The 19,881-nt window shown below is 39.2% G+C and overlaps 1 protein-coding gene across 6 annotated transcripts in view; it reads left to right on the top strand.

Moving 5' to 3' along the window:
- pde4ba (phosphodiesterase 4B, cAMP-specific a) overlaps nucleotides 1-19,881 on the top strand; it is a 579,805-nt gene that overhangs the window by 554,237 nt on the left and 5,687 nt on the right. For all 6 annotated transcript variants that reach the window (XM_073063172.1, XM_073063171.1, XM_073063170.1 and 3 more), the window contains 6 exons: nucleotides 9,350-9,528; nucleotides 11,616-11,714; nucleotides 11,915-12,079; nucleotides 13,919-14,018; nucleotides 15,704-15,858; nucleotides 15,975-16,097. In XM_073063172.1, coding sequence (XP_072919273.1) covers nucleotides 9,350-9,528; nucleotides 11,616-11,714; nucleotides 11,915-12,079; nucleotides 13,919-14,018; nucleotides 15,704-15,858; nucleotides 15,975-16,097 — 821 coding nt within the window. The remainder of the gene's footprint in view (nucleotides 1-9,349; nucleotides 9,529-11,615; nucleotides 11,715-11,914; nucleotides 12,080-13,918; nucleotides 14,019-15,703; nucleotides 15,859-15,974; nucleotides 16,098-19,881) is intronic.

Below are 19,881 nucleotides of genomic sequence, written 5' to 3'. Positions count from 1 at the left end.
ACAGAATGATTCTGTTTTGTCAACAGGAAGATTCTCTAGAATGAATATATGTTCTACAGATTACTAATTTCTTTATCTATAACGTACAGTAATCTAAACTTTTGTATCTTTCCAAAACATTTGTGTACAGATATTTACATATTTTTCCACCTCCTCCCACTCCTGGCAATTATAAAGGTAATTTTCAATAATGTTGGTAACATGGCAATGTGAATTGTACAAGCAATAGAATGGAAATTGGGATCCATGTAGGGGATCTACTCTGAAAGCTTCCCACAACGTTGATGATTATCACCGCAATCAATTTCAAATCTGCAATAACACAAACTCTGCTTATCTTGTCTTCTCCAAATTCATCCCTCTTTTGGAAATAAGTTAAGCCAAATCACTGCCTGTGACTCAACTAAATGTGGCATATCTCATGGCATTAATGAAAGATTTCCTGATTAGCATTCCCTTTTCAGTGAACACCAGCTAGTATAAAACCACATTACCCAGTCATGTATAAGCTGCTGACTGCAGGATCCACCTGGTGGAGTTGGATTCAGTCTGTGACAGTGATTGCACTAAAATATAGTGGTTTCTTTCTACTTTATTAATCCATTTTTCTGACAATATAATAAATATAAATGCACAAGCATTTGTTGTTAGAAAGTGACTGGCTTGAGGGCAGGTTTTCTTGGAAAAAGGAAAAAAAAGCAAAATATTAGCTAACGAATTTTAAATAGTATTGATGGCAGCCATGAAAACAATTAGCAAAGCAAGCTATCATTTTAGAAATTATAAGTGGAAATTTAATTTCTTTCTGGGAATGTCTGCTAATAAATGTTGAGTCTGCCAATAGTAGCAGAGAATCTATTCACCTGGATGTCCCATGAACCATCTGAGCAAGAGGAGGACTTTATTAAATCTGCAAGACTCAGCAAAGCCTCCCTCATTCTCATGGACTCTTAAAGGAAAGGTTTTAATTTATTTTCTTGTAGCTGCACAACTCCGACGTGTATGAGTTAGAAAGGATTTTAAGATTGTTCCCAAGCAACAATTGGCCCACCACATCTTATTGAAATTGTGTCTCAAGTAGGGAAAGTTCTCGCTGTGGAAGTACAGCAATGAAGGGGGCAAAATGACAGTCAGTGCTGGAAATGCTTTCAATGCTATAAAAAGTGTTCAGCCGGCTCTTAGGTGAGGTCCATACCCTGTGTGCTTTGGTCTTTCTAGTCATCTTAGAAACATAGAAAACCTACAACACAATACAGGCCCTTCAGCCCACAAAGCTGTGCTGAATATGTCCTTACCTTAGAAATTACCTAGGGTTACCATAGCCCTCTATTTTTCTGAGCTCCATGTATCTGTCCAGGAGTCTCTTAAAATACCCTATTGTATCCACCTCCACCACCATTGCTGGCAGCCCATTCCACGCACTCACCACTCCGCGCAAAAAAAAAACACTTAGCCCTGACATCTCCTCTATACCTACTGCCAAGCCCCTTAAAACTGTGCCCTCTCGTGCTAGCCATTTCAACCCTGAGAAAAAACCTCTGACTATCCCCACGATCCCCACTCTCCCCATCTATAGTATTTTTACATGGGGAACGGCTCTAAGATCACCTAAGCCATTTCAACTAGGCTAACAATCCCGAAGCACCTGGATCTATTTGATTTGGTACCAATATAATTTCTGAGTGAATTCTACAAAGAGAACTTTCCTTGCATGCAATTCAATCAAATTTGAAACAAATACTTGATATAGCCAGCATATTAGACATATGCTGCATATACTGATGTGCAATTATATAATCAGCTATATACTAAATCAGCAAAGCTGTGTGGAAATCAAATTTTCCTTATTTATCCAAGCATGTTCTGTTTTAGCTATGGGCTATTTGATTGGCACCCATGGAATTTGCAGGCTTTTGCTTCTGATTCCTACATGTGTTACTTTGCTGTTTCATGTTGTTTATCATTGTGAAGCGATTTGCTTGGTAGGCTAGTGGGAAAATAGTTAAATTTCCATCTTATCCCTTTGAAAGTGTGAACATCTGAATTGACCATGTGCCTTCCTTTTAATTATTTGGATTATTTTCCAGAGTCCTATCAAAATATTCTCTGAGGCTTTTTCATGCATTTGCTGACCAATGTGAAATCAGTTAATTGGTTTTAATTGCCTCCATTTTCACTACAAATTTGATACTGATTTATTCTGTGGCATTGTGCTTTCCACTCATTGACTCAATTATTCACAGAAGTGGAATAAATAATTTTATGGTTCAATTGGTAAAGGAGTTCCCTCTCCTGATGACTCACTAGGGACAGCCATTCAAATTAATTATCACTTAACCATATATGAATATAGCCAAAGGAAACAGCATTCCTCTGGGCTAAGGGGCAAACGACATTACCAACGGCACCTAGCACATAGCATAAATATATAATCATATTTCAGAAAAACATAGTCACAATGAAAAAAAACAATATAGCCCAAATCTCTGAGTGGCATGACTAGATTTATGGGATGCTGTCCTTAGGCTATAAGACCATAAAAATAGCAACAGAATTAGGCCATTCTGCCCATAGAGCCTACTCTGTCATTCCATCATTGCTGTTTTATCACTCTCAAGCTCATTCTCTGGCCTTCTCCCCTAATCTTTAACACTCTGGCTAATCAAGAACATATCAACCTATGCCTTAAATATACCCAATGGCTTGGCCTGCACAGCTATCTGTGGCAATGAATTTCACAGGTTCACCATCCTCTAGCTTAGGATATTTTTCCTCATGGACATTCATAAATTTTGAGGCTGTGTCCTGTTTGTCCTAGACAACTCCACTATAAGAAATATCATCACCATATCCACTTTGTCCAGACATCTTGATAGGTTCCATTGTGATCCCTCCTCATTCTTTTAAGCTCCAGCAAATACAGGCCTAGAGCTATCAAACTCTACTCGTATGTTAATTCTTTCCTTCCTGGGATCATTTTTGTGACCCCTTTCATTGCTAGCATATCTTTTCTTAGATTAGGGGTCCAAAGCCGCTTACAATATTCCAAGTGCAGTCTGACCAACATCTGCCTTGATCAAGCTTGCTTTTCCACCGAGCCAGCTCCTGAGAGCAGCACAGAGTGAACACCAGAAAGCAGCACCAATGGAAGGGGCCAGGCCCCAACACAAGACTAATTCCTGTACACCCGCAGAGATGCTCACCTCGGTATCTCGTCTCTTGAGCAGGTGCAACATGCGATCCCATGGCCTAGGCCTTGTCCTCACCACAACCGTAGCAACGCAGCCCTCCCCCTACTGTCAGTCTTGCCAGTGAGCCAGAATTGCAGCATTTCAGTTTTCCAGTGTTCCACTAGTCTTGTGTTTCCACTAAAAATGTCCAAGACAATCAGTCCCACTGATTGTTTGACCATATGCCACAGCACAACAGTGGTACGGAATATGTCCAACCCCGTCGCTATCGAGCAGCTCGCTGCTGGGATGGTCCTGCAGTACTTGATGTTCTTGGTATCCAGCAGTGACCTGTAACCATTAAAAAAGACATACAGGCAAACGAATACACTTTTGATTAGATCCACAGTGGTTGCTGATTCCAGGCATGCCGCCACGTTACTCATAACAAATATAAATACCATAAAAATTACTAATGATTCTGACGCAGTCACTGTAATGCCTAGGTAGTGGATCACAACTAGGAAATCTAAATATCACAGTCTTGTAAAGCTTAGACAAAGAATTGGGGTAAAGAATCACCAAGGTTTCTTTTATCTAATTATTATTAACATGTGATCAGGTTAAGAAAAAAAACACAACATAATTATCAGAAGTGTAGAGGAAAAAAAATATTTTGACTATACATTTCAAAAGAGGTCATGATAGTTTAAAAGCTATGAAAATATAATTGTGATAGAAGCATAGATTTTTTTTGAAATGAGAAACTGAATTAGCATGCAACCGTAAGTCTGAATTGTATAGTCCATCAAAACCACTCCCCAGATCTGATCATTTCTCATACAAGCAAGTTGAAAATTTGATATCGTCCAGACTTTTTTCATGGAATGCTCACTGAGTGCAATGTTTCCTATTGTTCAATTCTTTTGCTGACCTAATCAGCTCCTAAACATGTACTTTTGCCAAAGACATGGCCCAGAATTTTCTTGTTTTCTCTGGTAGTTCTGCAGTGAGCTGCCAACACATATCCACTATGTCGAAACATATCCAGGATGTTCTGAATTCCCAAATTTATTGACAAAGCTTTGCTGGCAAATTAATCGCTGCTCTGTCACAGATTCTAATAGGGTATAGATTTGCTGTGACACTCCAGCATCTAAAGTGGGGTATTTACTCAGGTTAGTTCCTGAGCACAAGATCCACAGGCCCATTATCCCAATAGAGAATCGATGCTGCATTTTTAAATTATTTAAGAGCTCTTATAAAAAATGAATATTATTTTAGTTGCCCTCATTTTAATCATTTTATTTGTTTCTGAATGTCATTGAGATAAGCAACTTTGGAAAAATTTGACAGATAGGAGTTTTTTTGGGCAGAGCCTTTTCTGGCCCACATATTCACTCGATGATCATTTTATTAGGAACACTTGTACACCTGCTTATTAATGCAAATATCTGCTCAGCCAATCACATGGCAGCAACTCAATGCAAAAAACCTTGCAGACATGGTCAAGAGGTTCAGTCATTGTTCAGACCAAATATCAGGATGGGAAAGAAATGGGGCCCAGCTGACTTTGAGTTTGGAGTGATTGTTGGTGCCAGAGAGTGTTGTTTTAGTTTCTCAGAAATTGCTGATCTCCTGGGATTTTCACACACAACTCTTTACAGTTTACAGAGAATGGTATGAAAAGTAAAAAAAAAAATCCAGTGAGCGGCAGTCCTGTGGGCAAAAATGCCTTATTGATGAGAGAGGTCAGAGGAGAATGGCCAGAATGGGTCAGGCTGACAGGAAGGTGGCAGTAACTCAAATAATCACGTGTTACAACAGTGGTGTGCAGAAGAGAATCTTCCAATGAATAACACGTCAAACCTTGAAGTGGATGGCCTACAGCAGCAGGAGACCACATCAGGTCCCACTCCTGTACCTAATAAAGTGTGTTTGCCTCAATTGCACAAGTTTCTAGTGGTTTGTAAAGGTTGAGGGACTATGTCAATTCTTTTCTAGTAGTAACAAATTTTAAAGTGAGATTGGCTAAGCCAGGGTCTCAGGGAAGAGTGTAAAACTGAGGGAAGCCTTGAAAGAGTGAATTGGAAAGACCAGGGAAAGGAATAACTAGAGATCTTCAACTTGAAATGATTGGCTGAAGAGAGTTTTGGGAAAAAATGTTGTTATACCCAAAAGAGCCATTGGGTCTGGAAGTCATAATGATGGGCAGAACAACAGTCCCGAGTGCTTTCTGTTTATTCAGCAAGACAGTGGCAATCTGTACAGAGTTAAGGAGTTCATGTTTCAGATTTTAAAAAACTCATCAGAAGAGGAAATGTTAAAAAAAACAAAAGGCGTGTTTTAACTTAGAGAAGTGAGAGAAATTTAACAGCGTCTCTTGTTTTTATTTCTCATTTCTAGGATCTGCAATCTATACTTTGAATCACTACCAGTAAAACTAATTCACTCTGGCCCAGCTTTACTTTTATCAAATTCATCTCTCAAAGGAGTGACAGATGAAACACAAGTCTTCTACCTATTTTGTGGTTTCCATGGAAAAAAATAACTTTATGGGGTCTCATTTATCATCTTTGAAATTTATGCACCTGGTCCTTTGTGTCTTCTTTCAAAGAAACTTTGCATTTGATATATTTTTCTTGAGTTCTCATTAGTCGAATCTCAGGCGTCTCTCAGCTACAGCTTGTTAATATGAAGTTACTTCTTTGTCCTCTAATTTTCTCCTCATCTCTCCTGAAGGGCATGACCTGGAACGTCCTTCCAATTTGACTGTGCAATGTCTGCTACCTAGTACTGGTTGTTGCAGTTCAGGCTTGGCACTGTTGTAATTCAGTCTGACTGAAGGTCTGTGACTGCTCATTTAGAAGATGACGGAGCACTGCTGAGACAGTGTCGTTAACCTTTCTGTGCTGCTCACCATCAGCGTCCAATTTGCCAAAGAAATCTTTGAAGGGGAAGCCCTTCACTGATAGTACAGAGTGAAAAAACATCCATTAATATCAGTTTGATAAGATGATTGTGAATAAGGCCTCTGTGATGTGCTGCTTTGATGCATCCAGGTTCAGCTGAATTGCTTTCTTTTGCAAGGGTCTTTAATTAAGTTGTGGAATAGACCCTATGAATTCTGGTGTATAAATTATCCCGGTTGATTAAGCCCCTTATCATCCAAAGAATATAATGATCTGTTAGCTTAATGGTGGAAGACAAACCACAGTGGGATGTCATCAATTCAATGTGTCTGAAGAGAAACTGAGGTTTTGAATGCAAAATTCACACAGATCCAGTAGGTATTCTGCATTGAAAGATAATTATGGGATTTAATATGAAACTGATAAAATATTTTGGAAAAATATAGAAGAGAAGTCCGTGACAGAAATAATATGCTGCAATCCTAATCTTCAAGGTTTTGTTATAAATATTAATTGCAATTCCCTTTCACTGTTTGGGAAGTAGTCATTTGGTTTAGATTATTTTCTTAATCACATCTTCAGACTTTTGGTTGTTAAGTGCATCAAATTTAGATTTTAGTGAACGTTCCAAAAAGGCACAGTGTCAAAGTTCAAAGTAAGTTTATTAACAAAGTTTATACGTCACCATATACAACCACGAGATTTATTTTCTTGTGGGCATACACAGTCAATCCAAGAAACACAACAGAATCAATGAAAGACTGCACCCAGCAAGATGGACAAACAACCAGTGTGCAAAAGACAACAAACAGTGCAAAAAAAAAGTATAAATAGAGAACATAAGATGAATAATCCTTAGAAGTCCATAGATTGCGGGAACAGTTTAGTGATGGGGCAAGTGAGGTTATACCCTCCAGTTCAAGAGTCTGATATTTGAGGGGTAATAACTGTTCCTGAACCCCCTGTACCTTCTTCCTGATGGCAGCAGCAAGAAGAAAATGTAACCTGGGTGGTGGGGGTCCTTGATTATGGATGCTGCTTTCCTGCGACAGCTCTATATGTAGAGGTGATCAATGGTGGGGAGGGCTTTACCCACGGTGGACTAGGCTGTATCCACTAGTTTTTATAGCATTTTCCATTCAAGGACTTTGGTGTTTCCATACCAGGCCGTGATGCAACCAGTCAATATAATTTGCACCGCGCATATCAAAACTTTATCAAAGATTTGGATGTCATACCGAGTCTGTGCAAACTTCTAAGGAAACAGAGGCACTGCCATGCTTTCTTTGTCACGGCATTTAAATGCTAGACCCAGAACAGATCCTCTGAAATCTTAATGCAGGATTTAAAGTTGCTGACCCTATTGCCCCTCTGATTGCCCTGATGAAGACTGGTTTATGGACCTCCGGTTTCCTTCTCCTGAAGTAGATAATCAGCTCCCTGCTCTTGCTGACATTGAGTAAGAGGTTGTTGTTTTAGCACCACTCAGCCAGATTTTCAATCTCCCTCCTATATTCTGAAACATAGATAGTCATTGAGGCAGGTTGCCACACTCTTCTTGGGTACCAGTATAACTGACCATCTTGAAGCAAGTCACTACCTCAGATTTCTGAATCGCGAGGTGAAAGATATTGGTGAGCACCACAGGCCTTTGGTACTCGCCCAGATGCTCCATCTCGTCCAGATACTTTCCTTGGGCTCTCACGTCGACTTCAGAGACTGGAATCATAGGGTCATCAGGAAATGCAGAGGTTCAAAAAGCTAGCTCATCTGGGAGTGAAGCTCCATTGCCACCTCTGTTGCCCAGCTGCCCTTTGTAAGAAGTAAGAGCATTGAAGCCCTGGCACAGCTGTCGAGGGTCTTTCAGTGATCTAAATTTGGTTCAGAATTCCCACTTTACGTGCGAGATGGCTTTACAGATACTCGTACCTGGACTTGTATCGTACTTGGTCACCAAACCCGAATGCCACTGATCTGGCCATCAGCAGATTGCATATCCATTGGTTCTTCCAGGGCTTCTGGTTGGGGAAGACAACTGCCTTATAATGTCTTTGATAACCCTGGTGTATTCATTCAGATCCTCCAATCTACTTGAACACAACCTAGTCTACTGACTAGAAGCAATCTCACAGCTGCCCCTCTGCTTCCGGCGGCTCCCTCTTTCTCGTCCTTGTCTCTGGAGCACCGCTCTTTGGCCTCTGCCTGAATGCAGGTAGGAAGAAGCCAGCCAGATCAGACTTCCCAAAATGTGGTCTCTGAATGGAATGGTAGCCATTCCTAATCTTACAAGAGCAGTGGTCAAGTGTGTTGGGACCCCTGCTGCTGTAGGTTATATGTTGATGATAATTGGGCAGAGATTTTTTTTCAAATTAGCCTGATTGCTATTCACAGTTGGATAGCCTCATAGTGTAGGCCAGTGTTAATAATTTAAAAGGAAAAGGAAAAGATAACAATTCAACATGATCCTGGAACTGTAATTGGTAATCTCTTTATTTATGACAAGTTTTGATGAAAACCGATTTATTTTTTTTGCAAATGTAGGCGACTCTGGTCTGCCACACCTCCCTCCAACCCCCCCCCCACTTCACCCTGCTCACGTTATCAAACAGGCTCCCTAAGTTACAAAGGGTGGGAACTGGTCCTCATTTGTGATTCTTAACCTAGGAGCATTAAAGCCAGATTAATCACACTCTCACCACTCAGTCTGAGTTCGCACAATAATCATGTGAAACGCTGGCCTACACTGTGAGGCTGTGCAATTGTGAGGAGCAGAGGCTGCTTGGCGAAGCTATTGGTGTCTGTGCAAATTTATACCAGTTTCCTATATTCAGAACAAATAAAATAGAAACGGCTGAAATATAATTAAATGCCACTACTTCTCATCAGAAAATGCTTTGAAATAATTAGCAATATACTCCTTTGTAAAAGCTATGGTAATAATGAAGATACAATTCAATGTTGACAATGGTCTGCAAGGAAGATGGAGTAAGCTATATAAAGGGCAGTCGCTCTGTAACTGCCCACATTCCCTTCTAGATAAAATTATGTCCACTTCAGAAATTCTGAACTTTCCCAATAAGTCTATGTTCATTTTGGGTTGACTATTATTATGTACTTTCGGTTAATAATTACTCTCACAGTGAAAAATGTCCCCTCTTTTAGTATTCTTCTCTATTGCATTTTTCTTTTGAAGATAAAGCAAGAGAATTTTATTTTTGGATTTCTAATTTATCCTAAGGTGTCATATGTTCCGTTCTCTTGTTACAGACAAGCAGAATGATGTGGAGATGCCGTCCCCCACACAGAAAGACAGAGACAAGAAGAAAAAGAAACAGCTGATGACACAGATTAGCGGAGTGAAAAAGCTGATGCACAGTTCTAGCCTGACATATTCAAGCATACCCCGATTTGCTGTCAAAACTGACATGGAAGATTGCCTTTCCAAGGTACAATTCAAGCCTCCATATGAACTTTTATAGCAATGGAATGTTAGAAAAGGAGTTCACAGTTTTGCAGCCCAGCTTGTTCTACTGTTCAGTGGGATTTTGGCTGATCTTTGACATTACCACAAGTAAAGTCCCTCAATGGAAGACATTCCAGCAAATCCAGGTTTTCTAGTAAATACATGCTAGATCATAATGATCAAAGATCATTACATCCTTCCAATGTGTAATGCTCTGACTATCCACAGTATACAGAATCAGAATCAGGTTTATTATCACCGGCATGTGTCGTGAAATTTGTTAATTTAGCAGCAGCAGCAGCACAATGCAGTACATGATAATACAAAAAGAAAAAAAGTAAATCAGTTACAGTAAGTATTCCCACCATCCGACCATGTCATCATTTTGCAGCTACCATCAGGCTGCAGTACTGAAGTTCCTTGCCACCAGGCTCAAGAAAAGCTACTTCCCTTCAACCCTTTGGTTGTTGAACCAACTGGTAAAGCGCTGGTCACTACAGCTTAGCAACACTATGTCCACAGTGCTAGATAGACTTTTTTTTGTTCTAATTGTGTTTCTTGTAAAAACAGTGGATTATTTATTGACGTTTTGTTTATGAGCGCAGCTGATGTGAGGTTACGTGTCTGTGATGCGGCTGCAAGATTTTCATTGCACATTTGCATACACGTGCTTGTGCACATGACAATGAACTTTGTTGTACATGATATGAAATTTCTTTTGTAGTAATACAGTGCAGACACAAAATTCATAAAATTATTGTAAATTACAAATGTACATGTTGCAATAATAAAGGAGTAACAAGTTAGTGTTCATGGTCCATTCAGAAATCAGATAGCAGAGAGGAAGAAACAGTTCCTGAATCCTTGAGTGTAGGTCTTCAGGCTCCTGTACTTCCTGTCCAATAGTGAGTGTAAATGATGGCGTGTTCCAAATGGTAATTTTCTTTTATTATAATACATCTTTCCATCTCTGAAACACACAAGAATATGGAACCAGAGATGAGCAGATACTTCTCCGCTACATTACGTAACTAATTGACCAACACAAGCTTGGGTAGTATGTCAGTGATAATTTGAAATTGGCAGGATATCATTGTTAAGCATATGTCATTCCACATGTAACATTTTAAAAAAACCTTGGCCTTTTTTAAAATCTCTTACAATTTTAACCGTAAATTCAACGTTAGATGAATTGAGATAGAACTGGAGAAATTACCCATCTGTGTAGCTCAGTTTTAGTTTTGTCTTTGCTTCTAAGGAACAACCTGGACAGAATAAATGAGTTATTTTCTAAATAACAAATAAATTCAGAATAAATGGGCAACCCCAGAAGTCTTCTGCATCTTGTATTATTTTCTGTAAAAGCCTCGTTAGTGTTCATAGGAGGGTGGATCAGGAGGAGAGCAAAAGAGACAGATGGGGAGTGGGTTACCTGAAATTAGAGAATTCATTGTTCATGCTGCTAGCTTGTAGAATTTGTTATTCCTGTTTTCCCTAATCTCATGTTCAGTGAATCTTATCAACATTCCCAAACTCCATTCAGTAAAGAATTGACACCTGTCAGAATCAGATTTATTATCACCGGCATGATGTGAAATTTGTTAACTGAGCAGCAGCTGTTGAATGCAGTACATAATCTAAAAGAAATAAACAAAATATAATAATAATAATAAATAACTAAATCAATAACAGATTACATAAATTGAATAGATTAAAATCTGTGCAAAAAAACCAGAAATACTATATATTAAAAAAGTGAGGTAGTGTCCAAGGGTTCAATGTCCATTTAAGAATCGGATGGCAGAGGGGAAGAAGCTGTTCCTGAATCGCTGAGTGTGTGCCTTCAGGCTTCTGTACCTCCTACCTGATGGTAACAGTGAGAAAAGGGCATCAAGACTTGTGTCCACATCAAGACTAGCATGTCCTTTATAGAAATAAAACTGTTGTATTAGCACACTTTAGATAAAAAGTGTGAAATGATATGTGTGGATGCAATATTTCCATATGGCTTTTATAAATATCTCAGGAATTTATTGTAATTGCTGTATTCCAATGTCCTTATCTTTACAGGAACTGGATGACCTGAATAAATGGGGACTTAACATATTCAAAGTGGCAGAGTTTTCAAACAATCGACCTCTCACCTGCATTATGTACAGCATCTTTCAGGTCAGTAAGGTCAAGTGAGCAGTGAATTCTGGATATTCTAGTTCAGTTGTTACTACTATTGAATATATTTCAATGCACTAGTTAACAAAGTAAAAGTAATTATTTTCTGCACAAAAATGTTCAATGAAATGCAGCCCAATATTATTCTATATTGATTTTAAATTGATGTGTAATTTACATTTTTAATCAACTTTCAATAGGAGAGGGATCTGCTGAAGACATTTCGGATCCCAGTGGATACATTTGTTACATACATCATGACACTGGAGGACCACTACCATTCTGACGTAGCCTACCATAATAGTCTGCATGCTGCTGATGTTGCTCAGTCTACACATATTCTTCTTTTAACACCAGCACTAGATGTAAGTACAATGTAAAAAAGGAGTTGCATTGGATTCATTATAACCAGAGAATACTCTTAAAGTCTTTCCCAGCCAGTTAAATATTTTCTGAAGTGAAATGTACAGAATCACTACTGAAACATTTTGTTTCCCAAACCTCTTTCATTCTTGCCTGATTCTCAATATATTACATCCAGAACTATTGCACCTCTTTTCCAATAACTCTTTCTGCTGCATGAAACAGATTATCTTTTTATCTTCCTACAATGGGTAAGTTTATGCCGTAAACCCAGAGTCACCTTTCCAAATCTTGCTGATTATTATCTGCAGCTATCAGCATGACCCAGTGATTATGATAGAAAATGTATAGTTGTAGACTTGCCAAATCAAAGCTTCATTTCATTATAGTACTGAGTTATTAGTTATATAATGTTTTAGTTCATCACTGATTCAATTATTTGTAAATAGAATTATCTAATTCTGACTGTTGCTAGCCTTTCCCACTTCAATCATGGGTTTACAATCAAATACAACTACTGTTTGTTCTGTTCCCTTTCCCAAGCCTAGAAATATTAAAGCTAATAATCATAACCAAGTTGAAATGAGTTAATTCAGTGCGGAAATGGGATAGAACTTGGAAACATCCTGATCAGCATTGTTCAATAATATACTCCACAGTATATTTTCTCAATAAGCTAACAAACAAGACTTTGAAGTTATGGATTTCAACATTTTGTGCAAAAGTAGGATATGTAGCTTTGTTTCTGGCTTTCTCCAGTGCTCCTTTTAATGATGCTTCCATGGATTAGTTACAGTTCTAGTCGCCTCACTACAGGAAGGGCGTGGAAACCATAGAAAGGGTGCAGAGGAGATTTACAAGGATGCTGCCTGGATTGGGGAGCATACCTTATGAGAATAGGTTGAGTGAACTTGGCCTTTTCTCCTTGGAGCAACGGTGGATCAGAGGCGATCTGATAGAGGTGTATAAGATGATGAGAGGCATTGATCATGTAGATAGTCAAAGGCTTTTTCTCAGGGCTGAAAACGCTAGCAGAAGAGGGCACAGTTTTAAGGCGCTTGGAAGTAGGTACAGAGATGTCAGGGGTAAGTATTTTACGCAGAGACTGGTGAGAGTGTGGAATGGGCTGCTAGCGACGGTGGTAGAGGCAGAAACGATGGGGTCTTTTAAGAGACACCTGGATAGGTACATGGATCTTAGAAAAATAGAGGGCTATGGATAACCCTAGGTAATTTCTAAGGTAAGGACATGTCGGCACAGCTTTGTGGGCTGAAGGGCCTGTATTGTGCTGTAGGTTTTCTGTGTTTCTATGATTACTTTCTAGTCCCATGGAATTATTTTCCTCCAGACCAATTAGAGACAATCATCAATAATATTCTGGGACTTGGGCTTATTTATCCAGGACAAAAAAATGTCAGACTTTATACATAAATTCCCATGACTTAAAAGGCAAACCTGGAATTAACAAGTGTTTGTGAATGTCTGCGTACATTAAATAGTTTCTAAACATAATACATTGAATAAAAGTTCATCCCCCATTGTTGTCAGTGGAAGAACTCATCTGACATTCAGTTGGTAAACTCCCATAGCAGTAAATATGAGATCAGTGATTGTGTTACAACAGTCAATTAGTACTATTTGGTGCCCTTGTTTTGCACGTTATTACTACCATGTGGTTCTCACAGGAACAGATTGCAAACAATTACAGTGAATCCAACACATTCTGTTCCACAGATTTTTTTTATTAACTGGTATTGGAAAGAAAAGTTAACGATCCTAAATATGTAGTTATTGCCATCTTTTGCTATTCAACTATGTTTGTTTGGTATTTTGTTTTCCAGGCTGTGTTCACAGACCTTGAGATACTTGCTGCAATTTTTGCCGCAGCAATCCATGATGTGGATCATCCTGGTGTCTCAAATCAGTTCTTAATTAATACCAGTAAGTACATGGAAGGTGATTGATGTTGTAACAAACTTCAACAATTGCATAGACTGTAGAACATTGAACAGTATAGCATGGACAGACACTGTGGCCCACAGTACCTGTATTCATTGTTATTGCTATTCTTTTGTATATGATTTCTGATTCAATTTAAAATGTCTAAAAAATTCATCCTTCTTCCTTTGCCCATTTATTTTAGTTATTTCTGAAGTAGTAAGTACCTTTTTGTTGTAAGGCTTTCTATTGTAAGGGATATGGGCTGAATCCTGGAAAATGAGACCAGCTGGTATAGACATCTTGATTGGCATGGACAAGATGGACCAACGTGCCTGTTTCCTTGCCATATAACCCTGAGTATTTTCACAGGCATCAGTTGTCTTTGTGTAGTCTTCCTGTTGGCTTTGTTGTAGAATTTACTGTGGGAGAGATTTTTCCTAACCAATGACAAGTCCAAAATAGCAAGTAGAACTTTTCAATTACCGGTGACTACCAATGCTGAGTGGTTGGTGCAGTCTCGTTCCCCTTGATATTCTCCTCCAAACAATTGGTTTCATTGACTTGGAGGCGCTTTGAGTAGCTGATACTATGGCATGTGTTGAGTTGTGATTATTAAGGATGAAATCTTAGCACAAATTTTTCAAATATATAGCATTTGACTTAAGCTTACCTTCAATTTCAATAAAAGTGAAGGGATATAAATTGACAAAGCTATTAAACCATTAATGCCAATCACATGTATTCTACCCTTTAAAAACACTACACACCTGTGTCATACATTGTGCATTACCATCCGCTATCCTGGTATTTTAGGTAGGAGTTAGATTTCTGTATAATGTGGAAAAATAGTTATGTTTACATATGATTAAATGCTTTAAAATTTACTTATTAATATTTTTAAATTATAAATATTAGAGAAATTATATCTGGGAAAATATCTTTAATTGCTAATTTTTAATGTGTCAGACCAACACAGTTATTGATCTTGTGTATTCCTGTTACTCTATTTTGGTTTTGTCTGTTTAACACTTGGTGACTAATTTTGTGTAGGCAGAGTGAGCAACGAGTATAAAGCCTCCAACTGGTTGCAGTTTCTAAAGGAATCTGTTAAGATTCATCACATATTATGTTTTTGTTTCTGTTTTAATCCAGTTCTAAAATGGAACAATTTAAGTCTATTTCATATATATTTTTTGTTCCTAATGAATTACGTCAGTACAGGTGGATGTTTCTCTGGGCTTTTTTCTTAATGGTGTCCAGGGGTCTACCATCCTAGGTGCCTTATGTAATTGGCCATTGTTTGTAGCAGAGCCAAAAGACATAATGCCAACAAATTTACTTGGCAATTGAAAGCTTAAAACTGCACCTAAGCTGGTAGAGTGGGATGATTTACATGGATGATCTGCTAGTCAGCTGTTAGGTAGCAAACAACAATACCTATCTTTCTTGACCCATCCTTTCCCCTAATCCAACATGATTGTTTTATTTTGAATTATTTTAAAAGGGAAGCCCAGTATGTACTTGTGTCAACCCTTAGGTATTGTAGCATACTTGTGCTTTAATAAGCTGTACTGATTTTTTATTCGGCAAAACATATTACCTAATTCACAAAGAATCAACATCACATGGGTGTCTTCAGCTTTTTTCTCATTGTCTTCACTTTCTTGAACCTGTTTATTTTCCAGATTCCGAGTTAGCACTGATGTACAATGATGAGTCTGTGTTAGAAAACCACCATCTGGCTGTAGGTTTTAAACTGCTGCAGGAGGACTCCTGTGACATTTTTCAGAATCTTACCAAGAAGCAACGGCAGATGCTAAGGAAGATGGTTATTGAGATTGTAAGTAATCAGGCCTGTGGACTTGATGCTATAAACTGACAGACATCTTTTTGTTTCTGTGGAGATCTAAAACCTAATATAATTGATCAAATATCCAATATTCTTCTTTGTTCTAGGTGTTGGCCACAGACATGTCAAAACATATGACCTTGCTGGCAGATCTCAAGACCATGGTGGAAACAAAGAAAGTGACGAGTTCAGGTGTTTTACAACTTGATAATTACACAGATAGAATTCAGGTATGTAGTTTGACCAACAGCATTCAATGAAGTCCTGTTGAGGGTGCTGTTCATGTTTTCCCGGGCATCTGGTACACCCCTAATGAGATCATTATTCTCTTAACATCCATTTCCACACATGCTATTATAAATGAGATTAGAACTACTGTGGAACTGTTTTAATATGAATAGATGCATGCCCTTATGGTTTCTTGGTTTTTATACTATTTAAGGCTCCCTTTATATGGCAACATTAGCAGGGGGTACCTTGCAGCACATACAAAAGATCCATAGTGCCTTTATAGTCATCCACTACACACTGCACAATAAAAGAAGAAAACAGCTTGCAGATGGGCCATTCAGAACCTCATCTCCTGCTGAGTAAAGGAAACAAGTATTGTTTGCAAGGAATTTCAGTGATTATTCAATTGAGAGTCCTATCTTAAGAAGCCTGAAATATGTAATTGCCTGGTACAAACTTAAAAGCACTGTGCTTCCAAACACTCTGTCAACGGTTTGGATAGGAATGTATAAAGCATGCTTAGTAAGTTTCTAAATGATACTAAAATGGGTGGCTTCATAGACAATAAAAATGGTTATCAAGATTTACAGAGGGATCTTGATCAGCTGGCCAAGTGGACCGAGGAATGACAAAATGAGTTTAATTTTGATAATTACAAGTTGTTGCATTTCAGGAAGACAGATGAGTGTGGGACTTGCACACTGAACGGTAGGGTCCTGGGGAGTGTTATAGAACAATGGAAATGGGAGTACAAGTGAAGCAACCTCTGAAAGTGGCATCGCAGGTAGATGGTGGGGTAGGAGCTTTTTGGCACACTGGCCTTCATCAGTCAGGGCATTGAGTAGAATGAATGAAATGTACATATATTGCATATGAGGTAAATTTGGAATATCGTGCTCTTTTTTTCCATCATCCTGCTATAAGAAAGATGCCGTTAAGCTGGAAAGAGCGCAGGGGAGTTTTATAAAGATGTTGCCAGGACTCAAGGAACTGAGTTATGGAGAAATGTTGAGCAGGTTGGGACTTCATTCACTGGAATGTAGGAGTATGAGGGTGATATTACAGAGCTGTACAAAATTATGAGAATATCTTTTTTCCCAGGTTTAGAGAATCAAAAACTAGGCTCAAGCTGAGAGGGGAGAGCTTTAATCAGAGTCAGAGGGGCAACTTTTGCTCCCAGACAGTGATTAGTACATGGAATGAGCTGTCAGAGGAAGTGGTTGAGGCACGTACAGTATATAAACAAAATTTTAAAGGTACTTGGGTAGGAAAGGGCAATGGAACTACCTTAGATTATAATCTTGGTCCGAGTGGACTATTTGAGTCAAAGGACTTGTTTCCGTGCTGTATGACTCTATATTTCGACCTTATGATCCTTAGTAGCAATATAGTACACTGATAATTAATTTAATTTAATTTATTTAGGGATACAGTATGGGAACAGGCCTTTCCGGCCCAATGAGCCATGTGTCCTATTAACTTACCAGCCTGTTTGTTTTTAGAATATGGGAGGTGTGTATGTGGCCTGGTTACACAACTACGTTATTAATAACAATGCTGGAGATGGGAACTAAGTTAACATGGTTCTTTACTGGTAGAGTCTGAACTTGACACACCCGTACAGATCAATACGCACCTAATAGTGCATGCAACGACATGTTACTACAACATGAAGTAGTCCCTTATTATAATGTAGGCTATGCGGTACATTCCTCCGCTTTTAAAAGTGTATCAACTTTTTTTTTAACTGGCATTATGCTAAACAAATATGTTTACCCTTAACATACAAACGCCTACCATTTGTTTATAAGTTATAACAAAGTAACTTAATAATATCAAATTATAACTCAAGTCTCTGGGGAGGTCTTCTCTGCCTCTCTGGGTAACGTCTGTCCTGAAACATTTGCTTTGGGGAATGAATCTCCACAAGTACATCAGGTGGGTCCTCAGGCTTATCTGTAGATGAGGCTGATGTGGTCACATCAGGAGTGTTTGCTTCTATGTCAGGGGAGTCTGGGCAAGGTGTTGTGTTTTTCACCAGAGCATCCAGGATTTGGACCACATGATGTCTCCATACGTTCTCTCCCACCTGTACTCTATACATCAGTGGTCCGTCTATGGCAGAAATTATATCCTGCTGCCACTTTTCAGTCCGGTAATCACATGCAAGAACTGACTGTCCCACACTGAAGGTCCGTGTTGGCATAGCATTCAAGTGTTTGAACTGTCTGTTCTCCACATCATGCCGTACATCTGGTTTGAGAAGATCCATGCGGGACCTCAGGTTCCTGTTCAGAAACATCGCTGGAGTCTGATTAGTGGTTGCATGTACTGCATTACGATAGGCAAGGAGGAAGTTGTCTATCTTGTGTTGCAGTGGTCAAGTTTCCCTGTCCATTGCCTTGATGGCTTTCTTGAATGTCTGCACAAATCTTTCTGCCAAGCCACTTGTGGATGGATGGTGGAAGGAGCAGATGTAAAGTGTTCACAAAGCTTTGGAATTCTTCAGAGACAAATTGTCATCCATTGTCTGTGCAGATTTGTTCTGGTATGCCATTCCTGGCGAACATGGTCCTCAGCACTTTAATGGTCTTTTCTGATGTGGTTGCCTTCATTTTGATTACCTCTGGCCATTTGGAATGTGCATCAACAGCGATTAAAAAGATTAGAGTCCATGAATTGTCCAGCAAAGTCGATGTGCACACGTTGCCATGGTGATGAGGGCCACTCCCACAGATGGAGAGGGTCTTGTGGTGGTGTGTTCTGGATCTTTTGACATCCAGAGCACTTCTTGGTCAAGTCCTCAATCTGTTTATCGATTCCTGGCCACCACACATAGGCACGGGCAAGACTTTTCATCTTCACGATACCCAGGTGCCCCTCCTGCAGATCCTCCAGCACTCTGGTGCATAGCTTGGGAGGAATCACAACTCGTGAACCATACATTAGTGCTCCCCAACACACTGACAACTGATCCTTCCTCGCTGAGAAGGTTGGAAACAGTGTGTTACTGCGCGCTGGCCATCCCTTTACCGTGATATCATACACTTTTCGCAAGATAGAGTCATTGCGTGTCTGTCTTTCAATGAGACTGTTTGTCACTGGCAATTGTTTAACTATTGTTGTGTGAAATTCACTCCAATCCACAGGACCCCAGTCTGCTCCAGATTTTTCAGCTCAGCCTCTACTGTTGGACAGATTGCATATGGCACTGGTCTGGCTTTGTGAAATTTTGGACATGCATTTTCCTCAATCTCAATCTTTGCCTTCATGCCCTGAAGTGTTCCTATTCCTTTCATGAACACTTCCTCAGAGTCAGCAAGTGTTTGTGACAGTCTCTCAGATGTAGTCTTGCTGCCCTCCTTTGCTGACACAACTAGTGCCTTGATGGTGTGCCAATCCAACTGGATTTTCCTGAGCCATTCACGTCCCAGCAACAGTGGTCTTTCATTTTTCAATACGTAGAGGTTCAGCTGCTGTGTTTTGTCTCTGTAGGTCACTGTCACCTTAATTTTATTTTTGGGATGCACTTTCTGTCCTGTGTAAGTCTTTAGCAGTAGTTTAGTTTGTTTCAGAGGTATGTGAGAAAACAGTCATTTGTATTCGTGTACAGAGATCACTGTTAAAGCTGAACCTGTGCTCAACTCCATTTTCAGTTTCACACCTGCCACTTGTGGAGTGATCCTCATTACTCTTCAATCATCTGTCTCTTTCATGCTGTGAAGTTGCAGACAAGACAATTCACTTTTGTCTGAGTCGTTTTCATCAGAACTGCTTTCTTTC

Source organism: Hemitrygon akajei, chromosome 12 (genome assembly GCF_048418815.1).
Source record: "Hemitrygon akajei chromosome 12, sHemAka1.3, whole genome shotgun sequence".
NCBI lineage: Eukaryota > Metazoa > Chordata > Chondrichthyes > Myliobatiformes > Dasyatidae > Hemitrygon > Hemitrygon akajei.
The sequence above is the reverse complement of the archived record's forward strand: the minus strand, read 5'-3'. Positions and strand labels throughout refer to the sequence as shown.